Source organism: Perognathus longimembris, chromosome 3, assembly GCF_023159225.1.
Source record: "Perognathus longimembris pacificus isolate PPM17 chromosome 3, ASM2315922v1, whole genome shotgun sequence".
NCBI lineage: Eukaryota > Metazoa > Chordata > Mammalia > Rodentia > Heteromyidae > Perognathus > Perognathus longimembris.
In genome coordinates, this window is record NC_063163.1 from 49,180,643 (window position 1) to 49,193,733 (window position 13,091).

Consider the following 13,091-nt stretch of genomic DNA (forward strand, 5'->3'; position numbering starts at 1 on the left):
TTTCTTTTGTATATGTATACCAATCCTGGAGCTGGAATCCAGAACCTGAGTACTGTTCTGAGCTTTATTGCTCAAGGCTGACACTCTACCACTTGAGCCACACCTCCATTTATGGATTTTGGCTGGTTGAATGAAGACAAAACTCTCTCAGATTTGTCTTCCCAGAGTAGCAATGATTCTCAGATTTCAGCCTCCTGGAATTACAGGTGTGAGTCATACCTGGGTATACATTTTCTATTTAATCTCATAAGCCAATGTACTCATTGGCTTTCTGTTACTGTAATAAGTATCTGATATAATTGACCTACAAAGAGAAAAGGTATATTTGGGTTTACATTTTTGTGAGTTTATGTCCCTTGCTATTTGGAGCTATACATCAGGTGTGTAGTAGAAATAAAAAAAACCTGTTCACTTTATGGGTAGATAAGAAAGGAGGAAGGATAAAACCAGAATCTCACAATTCCCTTCCATGGCATGACCCTCAATGGGCCCTGATAAAGTTTTTACTACCTCCCATTAACACCAAGCTAAAGATCAAGCCTTTCACACACAAGCTTTTAGGAGACCATCCAGTTCCAACTATAGCCCGCTCCCCAAAAAATAATATTCACTTAAGCTTTTCTTGCTTTAATTAACCACTTGACTTTCATTAATAATGTATTCAAGGTTGTAAAGATTTTGAAGATGAATTTATGATCCAATATTGATTTCATTTTCAAATATTATTTTATAACATGAGGCTGCCAGCTCTGGTTATAAAGATCCTAAGATCCACTCACCTGTGCTCAAGGAAAAGATGGCCAATACTAGATCATCCTCAGCCTTCTTTACTAAATCCATGGCATGAACTAAATGTTACTTTCCCACTGTTGTGAACCCTGAAAATAATGACTGGCATAGAGTAGACACTCAGCATATGTCTGACGAATGAATCACAGCTAAAAGATCAAAGTAATGAGGATTTAAATTCATTCTGAACAAAGGGTACATTAATAAGAAGGTACGAAACAGACAAAGTTGGTGGGAGAATCACTAGTACTAATGAGGGATACAAGGCCAAGGGCACCTAACTGGAGACAAAGCAGCAAGTCATGTTTAAAAAGAGATCAGAACTTAGATTTCTAGAACATATTGGCAAGTCAAAATGTGGTTCTGTAGACAGTACAGTCACTGAACAGACAAGTGATGTGTAATTTTCTGCTTTAAAAAAAGCATTCTGGAGGATATGGAGGAGATAAGGTTTGAAGCAAGAACATGTAGGAAGGTACAGTAAAAACAAGTGGGGGAGGGGTAAGAACATCTACAAGATGTGGATGGAGTGGAATAAATGTATGTCTAAGGTCTGACTTTGGATGCTGAGATTTTGGAAGGGCAAATATGAGCCTTAACAACAAATTGTGAATTAAGTGGTTTGTTGCCTGCTATTCACAAAGACTGGCAGATCTGAAGTTTTGAAGATCAAAAGTTGATGAGTTCTATTTTTAATCAGTGAGTTTGAGATACCTGTGAGATATCTAAACAGAAAAATGAACCAAACACTGGAATGAATGTTGGGATTCATTCATAATCAATTATTCTATTGTGGTCATATTAAATATATTGCTTATTAGACTTGTTACAGAGTCCCAATTCAGTAAATTCAGTCCCAAGATGACATTTCTCAATGTCTTTGAAATTATTCTTAGTATCTATGAGGTAGAGGTCAAGAATGCTGTTACATGCCACACCACATGAGACAATGCCTTCTGCGACTCAGTGAATTGCACAGCTAGGGATATTAGTGCTTAGATCATGAGATTTTCTCCCCAAATAAAGAATAAATGAAGAGAAAAATAAAATGGAACTGTTAGGTGAAAAGTATAGATTAGATAGGTGGAATTGGGAGTCATCACAGAAACTGAAATTCATAGGAAATATTCAGGGAGAGTTGGGATGAGACGAGAAGAAACTTGAAAAGTGAATGGCATTGAAGGTTAGGTAACAACAGAATTACAATGATTCTCTACAAATTCTAAAAAAAAATGGATTTTTAAGCCAGATATTCTATCTTATACCTGTTAAACAAGCTATTTGAGAGGTGGAGATAAAAGGATTTTGATCTGAGGCCAGACTAAGCAATAGTGGTAAGATTCTATCTTAAACAAGTTGGGAATTGTGACAGAGATAGATGTAGCATGACCAAAAGTGTGACACCCTATCTGAAAAAGAACTAAAAAGATCCAAGGTATGGTGAGCTCAGCAAGCTCAAGGCTTGAGTTCACCCCTCCCCCCCACCAAGACCACTGTCAAAAAGAGGAAGACACTGGCCCTGACTTCAAGTCCCAAGACCTGCACAAAAAGTAAGGAGAAGGGAGAGGAAGAAAAGGAGGGAAAGGAGTAAAGGAGGGAGAGGAAGAAGGGGAGAAGAAGGAAGGGGAAAAAGAGAAGGAAGATGAGAAGGAAGAAGGAGAAGAAAAGGAGGAGAAACAGGAAGATGAGAGGGGGGAGAAGGGGAAGAATCTTTAAATTGCCTTAAAAAATAATGACTATATTTAAAAGCTTGAGACACTCTATATGTGAATGACAGGAGGAAAGTTTTTCAAGCAAAGCTAAAAGGAATGAAATCAAGAGATAATTATTCAGTGTTTACATCTCCATTTATCCCTGACAGGAAACAAGGTTTCGGGATCAGAGAATGGACAAAATTATTTACTTGCTTTGTAAATTTAGCATCAGTTCCCTATGCCCCAATTCCCCACTGGGAAACTTGATGAGACCCAGATGTGTTTTGTGCATGCAATGCTTTGTACCACAGGGGAGAAAGTAAAAAATGACAAATCTCAGAATTTATGTGACGCAGCTAAGCCAGCTGCCCATCTTTCCCTGGGAGAAAGAGGAAGATGTTAACTTTCTTTTATTTTGAAAGTCTTTTTTAAAAATATTTTATCATCATGAATTAGTTGTACAAAGGGATTGCCATTCAGTGAAGCAGTTTATAAATACAATGCCTCATGATCAATGTCACTCCTTTCAATATTTTCACCCTCCTCTCCCACCCTTCCCTCACCTTTCGTAGATTCCTTAAGTAAATACATTCTCTTTGGGGAGACAAAGTTCCTAGGTTTATTATCCTGTGAATGTAAACAGTTGGCTCCAGGGGAGATATTTCTAAATCTCTCAAGGAGTCTCTATGTTTATCTTACTTTGAGGAAGATAAACAAATATATGTTTTTTGTTTTCCCTGAGACAACTTGACTATACAAATCATGACCATATTGTGTAACACTGCTTCCCAGAAAATAAAACAGGAGTAATAGATTGAAGCCAAGGTTCTAGAATTATACCTGAACAGACCTAGTATTTCATGATTCATGAGATTTCCTTTTCTGATTCTGAGTCCTTGTTGAGAGAATTCACAGAGAAGGGTTCTGTATAGATTGTATTGGATTTAGAGCTGGACACAGTCATGGTGTTAACAATGGAGTTAACAATATCTTACTGTGGCAAGCCAGTGGGAAAGTTAGAACATGGTAGAACATCTTCCCTTAGAGTTGAAGAACGTGTATGTTTATACATGGTCATTAACTCTGTCTACTTCTAGCCTCATAAGCACCAGATAGAACCACTTCCTCATCTTGATGCATTTGGTTGTTAAGAGTTGTGTATGTCTGTATCTCTAGCCTATGAATACTTGATGGGAGAAAAATGTTATTCAAGCTACATTGTATATTGCACATCTTGGTAAGTATTAAAAGAAGTTCAAACAGTACAAGAAATGTATCCAATGCCCAACGTATGATACTGTAACCTCTCTGTACATCAGTTTGATAATAAAAATTTGAGAAAAAAAATGAAAAAAAAAGAAGTTCAAAGAACATTACTGCATCTTTCAGAAGGCTTTTTATTTTATACTTTGTTCATGGTGAGTTTCTGTCCTAAGCTTTTAGAAAGGTAAAAATAAGAAATAGAATTAGCCATCAACAAAAAGGCAGTTGACTCTCTGCTTAAGAGTGTGTGTGTGTGTGTGTGTGTGTGTGTGTGTGTGTGTGTGTTTCAAAAGAGAAGCAGAAAAAGGGAAATGTGATCTTTTTGGTTAAATGGAAAGATGGCACTTATATTTAAGTGGAAAGATGGCATATGAAGTGGAAATAAGTAAAAAATCTAGTTGGTGTTTGGTACTCTAACGTTTCATACTGTGATACTTGTTCTAATGAATATGATAAACATCTCATTAGGGTATGGTGCAGTGGTGAATAGCTACAATCTCAGCTACTGAAGGAGAAGAAGCAGTAGGAAGATACTAGTCAAAGTCTGGCTGAGGCAAAAAATAAGGCTTTATCTGAAAAACTGAAAGCCGAAAAGCTGGGGCATGGCTCAAGTTAGGGTGCTAGAAAATATGAAGCCTGTGTTTAGTTCCAAATACCTACTATTATTGTTGTTATATATCTTGCCTGTTTTTTCCTGCGTTTTTGGCCATTAGCTAATATAAACTGACACTATGCCTACAAATGTTTGGGAACATTTATCAGGATTTAAAAACAGAAAATACTTCAAACTTGATTCTTCTACATTCTCACTCAAGCATAAATCTGAGAGTTGAATAATATCAGAAGCTGAAAATATTGTTTCTCATCAGGGAGATTAAAAATTGCTATCTATTAGGTCCTATTAATTGATTAATGTCAAAAAGTTTCTATTGAGTCATTAAAACATGTAGAAGTCTTCTGTGTTAATGAACTATAATTTAATTTATTGTTCAATTCCTGAGCAGGTTTAATTGCAGGATTTTATGTTACAATACGTTGTGTGTGTGTGTGTGTGTGTGTGTGTGTGTGTGTGTGTCTGTGTGTGTGCCAGTCCTGGAACTTGAACTCAGGGCCTAGGTGCTATTCCTGAGCATTTTATCCCAGGCTAGTGAATGGCCACTTGAGCCTCATCTCTATATCTAGCTTTTTTTCTTCCTAATTAGAAGTAGAGTCTCACAGACCTTCCTACCTGGGCTGCCTTTGAACTACAATTCTCAGAGCACAACCTCTGAATAGCTAAAATTATAAGCATGAGCTACCAGTGCCCAGTGTGTTACAATAATTTGAAGAGTATATTTGACTCATTTTAAGAAGGATACAAATAATCCTCATAAAAAGGTTACTCATTGTACTGTATATATAGTTCAACATCAGGATGACTCAAAGATAACATTTCAATTAATTGTCTGATTTTAATAATTATTGGTCAGATTGAGCACCAGTGGCTCATGCCTATAATCCTGACTACTCAGGAGGCTGAAATCTAAGGACTACAGTTCAAAGCCTGTTCATGCAGGAAAGTTTATGAGACTCTTACCTCCAACTAACTACCAAAAAATATCAGAAGTTGAGCTATGGTTTAAGTGGTAGAACTTTAGCCTTGAGGAAAAAGCTCAGGGACTGCCCAGTCCCCGAGTTCAAGTCCCAGAACAGGCACACACACACACACACACACACACACACACACACACACACACACACACACCCTAAATTACTTGTGAAATAGTAAAGCAATACATACATTTTTCCTCACATCACATATTTTATTTCATTAAGAATTTATGTGAAGTTCAGAATTTTCTGTATATCTACTATGTAGAAAATATGATATGAAATAATATATTATCATTTTAGTAACCACCAATAGAATTTCCAAGTGAGTTTATATTTACAGGTAGCATGCTCTCCTGTTTCTGTCTCCATTGAACATTAATATTTCCATGGCAACAAAGGAATTGGCAAAGGTGCCAACCATAAATAAGGTTATGGATTTTTTTCAAGCCTTAGTTCTCTTTTGTTAATGCCATGCACTTAACTCCTCAATGAGACTACTTTCCCTCCATAACATTTTCCTCTTTGGTTTTTGGGTTTTTTGTTTTTGTTTTTGTGGTTTGTTTTTTTTTTTTTTTGGCAATTCTGTTGGTTCTCTAAGACAAATTTAACAAACCTATTAACAATCACAAATGAAAGTATAGAACTCAAAGCCCGCCTTTTATTAAAATTAATAAGCTTTTTTTTGTGTGTGGTTTTGTGCTTGTTGCCACCATTTTAAACAACATCAGCTTCCAGATAGAAAGCCCATTGTGCTGCAGTTGACCATTAAGGATATCCGGTTCAGAACTTGAAACAGTCATAAGCATGTGTCAGTCTTACTTTCCTTCTGTTTGTCTTTTCTCCAGTACAGTGCTCTTAATCCACGAGAGTCCTGGGACATGTGGCACCCCACCCTGGTGGCTGAGGCTTTGTTTGCTATTGCAAATATCTTCAGTTCCCTGCGTCTGATTTCACTGTTCACGGCGAATTCTCACCTGGGACCTCTGCAGATATCTCTGGGCAGAATGCTCTTGGATATTTTGAAATTCCTCTTCATCTACTGCCTGGTGTTGCTAGCCTTTGCAAATGGCTTGAATCAGTTGTACTTTTATTATGAAGAAACAAAGGGTTTAAGCTGCAAAGGCATACGGTGTGAAAAACAGAATAATGCATTCTCCACGTAAGTTGGGAGACATTTTGAATAGTAACCTAGGACCAAGTTAAGGATATATGAATGTATGGTAACTGTGAAAAAAAAAAGAAAAGAAAAAAAACCCTAGACAGATGAGTGCAAAGGAAATGGAAATTTAAAATTATGTAAAGCACAACACAAAATTAACATGGCCTTGAATAAAAATGAATCAGCCTGACATAAATATAAAAAATCTACCTGCTACAGGCAGACAGTGGCTCACACCTATAACAATAACTACTCAGGAGGCTAAAGTTTGTGTATTGTGGTTCTAAATCAGACAAAGAGAGTAATCCATCACACTCTTATTTTCAGTTAACCAGCAAGAAGTCAGAAGTGAAGGTTCGGCTCAAGTGGCAGAACACTAGTCTTGAACAAAAAAGCCAAACCAGAGCATTAGGCCCTGATTTCAAGCCCTAGTACTAGTAATGTCCCTCTCTATCTCCCTTCCTTTTCCCCTCCCCTCTTTCTTACACACACACACACACACACACACACACACACACACATTATCTGCTACATTTAAATTTTAGTAAAACATGTTTTATTTCAAATTTCCTCATGAGGTCTATGTATATTGATTTAAATTGTGAAACATAAAAGAAAACCTATAAAATATTATCAGCTTACAGATACAGTTAAAGATAGAATATGTATAAAACTAACCATTTTAGAAAACCTAATATTTACTCATTTCTCTATATTTCTTCATGTGTTTCCCAGATACTTCACATCTCTTGTTTCCCTTCCCCACTCCTCCCTCTCTCTCATTTTCTAAACATTATTGGCCAGGAATAATGACTCATGCCTATAATACCAGCTACAGGGGAGACATAAACATGGTTCAGGGCCAACTGAGGCAAACCATTACACCCTATCTAAAAATATAAATAAAAATAGTCAGAGGACATGGAAACGGTGGTAGAATGCTTGCCTAGGGTTGCCAGACCCAAAGTGCAAACTCAGTATCATCAAAATAAAAATAAAATAAAATGTAAGCCTATATAGTCCAAAATCAAAACTCAAGATTAACCTAAACACTGCTATTATTGTGCTTGCAAAGTTCTCTGTGCTCTTAAACTGGAATGAGTGGTTGCCATACATACAATTATTCTGTTAATTTTTTTTCCTGTGTGTACCAGTTCTGGAACTTGAAATTAGAGCCTGAGTGCTGTAGAACTTTAGTTAAAGGATGGCACTCTACTATTTGAGTCTTTAGCCTGCCTTTTTGATAGTTAATTGGAGATAAGAATCTTGGAGATTTGGGCTAAGAATATGGCTTAGTGGTAGAGTGTTTGCCTTGTAGGCATGAAGCCCTGGATTTGATTCCTCAGCACCACATAAACAGAAAAAAATGGAAGTGGCACTGTGGCTCAAGTGGTAGAGTGTTAGCTTTGAGCAAAAAGAAGCCAGGGACAGTGCTCAGGCCCTGAGTCAAAGCCCCAGGACTGTCAAAAAAAAAAAAAAAAAAAAGAATCTTGGAGACTTTCCTTCCAAGGCTGGCTCCAAACCTCAATCCTGAGATCTCTCAGCTTCTTGAATAGCTAGGATTACAGATGTGAGCCACTGGCATCAGGCTTGCTGACTTCATGAGCACCACAGCTGTCAGAGTGCACCTCTCCTATTGGTTGTCTTCTCCTTCCCACTGGGCTAAACCAATGGCTATTTAACAGATTAAGAAGCTAGGTGATTTTCCCATACACAATAAGCCCACCTGAATACATGGTTAATTTGTAGATGACTTCAAAAACCCAGTCTTATTCATGGGCATCAAAGAATGACTTAAACTATAAGAGGAAACAGTATTTCAATAATTTCTCAACTGAGAGGAAATCAAGGTTTCAGATAGATTAATCACTTACAGTTAAATTGCTTTTGTTGATTTAAACCCACATCTGTTTTACCTTGATCCTGATATTTAAAACTCCATTTTAATTAACCAACATCTGTGGATTTGCACAACAAATTTTAATCTCAGCCTTTAACTAGTTCAACTCATTTCAAAAATAGATTTGATCATAAACCATGAATCAAAGAGAGCCCCAAACCATCCCAGTTTCCCCTGTTGATCCTTGCTCTAAGATTCATTATCCTTCTGTCCTTATGTAGCACTCCTTCATTCCAAATTGCTCAATCAGACTGTCATCCTTTTCCTCCTCTCCTTTGACCCTAAGCCAAGGGGATGTAATGGATCCCCCTACAGTAGCCTCATTTGTTCTTTATCACCTTGAATGATATTGTTAATGGTTGAACTCACCTTTCATTGGTGCTACTTTCCTTGCTAACTTGCCTAGGGCAATTAACTAAGGATTTCCCATCGTCAGATTCCACAAACTTCTCTATTCCTAAATGAGAACTGGGAATCTAACAGCTCTCTTGGATATTGTCTGCTGGCTGGCTAGCCTCCAGGTTCTTTGATGGAAGACCATCTTTCCTGTATCCTTTCTTACTTCATACTGAAAACCCTAAGGAACATTACTTGTCGAGACCACCCCAGAAATAGATGCTGCCTTTCACTTCAGATTCCATGCTTAATCTTCCAGAAAGCACTCCACACAACACCTAAAACTGTGTTGTTTCTCCTTTTTTCTAGTTTCATTTTTCTCAATTCCCAGATGATGTTTCACTGTTGGACATTAGCAAGTTGCACACACACACACACACACACACACACACACACACACACACACACACACATATATATCCCAGGATGCCATTTTCTTCTTTCGTCCTAGAAATGCCCATGTTTTTTCCCTTCCATTTGGCTGGATTTGTATTCTTTGCTCCAAAACCTTCTTTAAATATACCTTTGTCACCTTTCATGATCTGTGTGGCTATAAAATCTGTACTAGCCTAGACTATGGTCAGTGTCTCCTTTCTTCTAGGTTTCTCTCCCACCAGTCAATGGACACTTCCTTACGCTGTGTTCATGGTTCCATAATGTGTTCTAGTTGACATTGGATGAACTTCATACCTCTCAAAAATCACCAAGTATTTATTTGCTGTGATTATTAAACTGTACAGTTCCTAGTAAGGAACTCTAAAACACTACATAAGTGAAGGTGTATGACAAATATTGTTCCAGGATTAAGCAAAACCCTTTTATGTTTATTGGAGGTAAATTCTTAATGTTTGGGACTGGCTAATTAGAGTCATGTTTTGTTTATTTTAGTATTACACTTTGAGGGTTGTAAAATACAAGATAGGCTTTGTATCAGTTTATGCTTGCTCATAATTTCAGTCTCACAAAGCAAAGGAAATTGTCAATTATGGAAAATATTCCTTTTTCACTTGTTCTATTTCTCTAGTTAAGTATTTTTAAAGTGATGAAGCTAATTTTTTAAAGGTAACAGTTGGGAAATATCTTCAAAGGACTGTCATCTTTAAGGAAATTGAGCCTCAACAGTCTTTATTTTTGGCTGCAACCTAGATTTTGTGCCAATTTCCACTTAATTAAGGTGTAGCATTATCTTGGGAAATTTCCACAAAAGGAGGGAAATAGTAGTCACATAGGCATTCAAAGTTGTGATGCTATTAAAGATTCTTATGTTTATAATCTCATTATATTTGAGGGTAGCAATAGCTTTGAAATATTAAAGTAGGTTGATTTTTTTTCTTTAAAAATACCCATCTAATTAGAGAGTAATTCATTTAGAGATATCAATACCAGGGTATTAATTTATCTACGAAAATATTTTGGTTTGTTGAAAATACACTATGCATTTCATCACTACCTCATTCCACTGAAAGAAGGAAAATAAGAGAAAGAATAAAAATCTACATTCAATAACCAAATGTCCTTTGATTTTTGAAATTTTTAATTCAACATTTGAAAATATTTATAAATATTTGCTAGAGGATTTATTGGTTAAAAAAAATTAGACAGGCACAAATAAGTATTCTTCAACTATAACAACCTTTTTTTCTGTATCATTGTTTAGAACAACTGAAAAAGCCACTATATGGAATTTATTTGTTAATATTTTATGGAATTTATTATACAATGTGTGCTATTTAACTTGTAACTGTTTCTAAACTCTATTCCTCTAAGGAAAAAAGAGAGTCAAATTATATGTGGGTGTTTACAGTAATACACACTATTTAGAAAGAACAGACAAAAACTATTTTGCATCGAATCCAAAGAATGCCCGCAAGTTACTGAAAAATATAGAACTCATTATGTGGAGTCAAATTTATATTCTCCTGAGAAATTTTCCAAGAATCTGTTTTAGTGGATTTGGGAGTCAATGAACGAGATTTGGCTTTCTTTGAGATTATTAAAATTTGACATTTAGGTTCAAGCATCATTTATTCTGACTGAACTTGATAAGAGCAGCACCTTTATTATTTTATCATAATTTTTATATCACTGAATGGCTCAAAAAATAGAAATTAAACTTTATCTCCTAGAATCAATTATTCAATTTAAAATATGAAATAATGCTGGGCACCTGTGGTGCATGCCTTGTAATCCTAGATATTCAAGAAGCTGAAGTCTAAGGACCCAGTTCAAAACCAGCCTGTGCAGAAAGTCCATGAGACTCTTTGCCCAAGGAACCCCCAAAAAGCAGAGTAGAGCTGGGATTCAAGTGGTAAAGTCTTGAGCAACAAAAAGCTAAGGGGCAGTGCTCAGGCCCTGAGTTCAAGGCCCTGTAACAATGCATGCGTGTTTTGCAAACCTTTGTCATATCTTAATTCCAATGGTGCTGACTCTACATCATCAACCTTGTCCTCTGAGCCACTTTGTCTCAGCCACTTCTTCATTATCTTGATATTTCCAAGTTAACCCTTGTGGAGAGGTAATCTTATCATTTTTATTTTAGTTCAATCACAGGCAACTGTCCTTTATTTTACTTTCTTGATTCACTTTCCCATGGCTGAAGTTGTCCATGTGGCAGAGATGAGTAGGTCCACGAACTATGTAAGGATTTCCACTCCATGTAAGGGAATACATGGAATTAAGCCATGTGCTGGAGCCACTAGGAAATGTGATTCATTGGGTTTTACAATTTGACTCCAATCTACTGCTAATCTCCCTAAGGTTGAAATCCCATCTCCTTACCATGCCAACTATAAGAAGGTCTTTGCATTTTTAAATATAAATATTATATTAATCTTTTTCACAAAACATTAAAACTGCCATTTTTCTAGTACATAATGTTCAAGTACTATTTCAGTCTCCTTGAAACAAACAATTCTCCACATGGATGTAGTAAATGCTCTTCTGATGATTCTACGTTTGATAGTATGACTTTCAATAAAGTCACCAGTCCATTCACTAGCTGAAATGAGCAAAATGTTTCTTGAGATTCAAAGAAAGTCAAATTTTATTATCCAAGCATTCTGAGATTGTTTTTCTGTCTTATAGGAAGTACTATGTTCCATTTTAATTGTAAACATAGCCATTTACAATGACAATTTCATTTTGAATCCTACCACCAAAAGCAGAAGCAAGCAAAAGAGGTGACATTTTCCAAAGCCTCAGCTTTAGAGTATATCATTTATTTACCTTTCCTCAAAAGCTTAGAACAAGGATCAACAAATCTTCTTTGACAAGAAACAAGAAGTAAATACTCCTTGCATTGAGAATCATACATTTCTTTGATACAACTATTTACTTCTGTGATTGTAGCAAGCACAAAATAAACCATAATCCTATATGAAATTTTATTATTAATACATAATGGAAAAAACACAATGGCTAGTGATTATGATTTATGACATTTTATCTGTGGCTGTTAAAATGTGAATATTATATAATATCCAGGTTTCAAAACATTCTTCTTCTTTTATTTTCCCCAATCACTTGAGAAAAACAAAAATCAGTCTTAACCAATTGACCATGCAAAAATAGGTACTGAGTACTTTTTCTGCCCATTCACGCTAATTATATGTAGCATGAATACTCTGGGGAAAATGAATTTCATCTAGGAAAGTTAATTATGCCTTTCTTTCTGGTTTGCTTTGAATTATTTCATTTAATTGTGTTTTAGGTTTACTTTGATACTAAAATATTGTTTTGTTGATATATATACAAATTATATATACATACAAACATATATATGATACTGTAATCTATTATTATACTTCATCAAATTATTGTTTAATATAACTATTGCTGCCATTTTTTCTTTATTCCAGGTTGTTTGAAACACTTCAATCCCTATTTTGGTCAGTATTTGGTCTCATCAATTTATACGTGACCAATGTCAAAGCACAGCATGAATTCACTGAGTTTGTAGGTGCCACCATGTTTGGGACATACAATGTCATCTCTCTGGTTGTCCTACTCAACATGTTAATAGCGATGATGAATAATTCTTATCAACTAATTGCTGTAAGTTGACTTTTTAAATTCAATACTTCTTTTAGAATGTATTATGGCTAGCAATATTTTATTACCAGAAATAAAATCTATAATAGAACCTTGATGACACCTATCAGAATTATACTCTAAGTAATTATATGATGCTCCCACGCAGTATTATACCATAGGTGACTGTATTCATCTAGTTTTTTCCAACTACATATGATGAGAAAAGAAATATCTTTCCAGTGGGTCATTGGTCATAGCGAGAATA

The 13,091-nt window shown here is 35.8% G+C and overlaps 1 protein-coding gene across 1 annotated transcript in view; it reads left to right on the forward strand.

Annotated features, from left to right (window-relative positions):
* Positions 1–13,091, forward strand: part of Trpc4 (transient receptor potential cation channel subfamily C member 4) — a 196,125-nt gene that overhangs the window by 165,831 nt on the left and 17,203 nt on the right. Inside the window, exons 6-7 of the mRNA XM_048341466.1 lie at positions 6,185–6,498; positions 12,652–12,847. Coding sequence (XP_048197423.1) covers positions 6,185–6,498; positions 12,652–12,847 — 510 coding nt within the window. The remainder of the gene's footprint in view (positions 1–6,184; positions 6,499–12,651; positions 12,848–13,091) is intronic.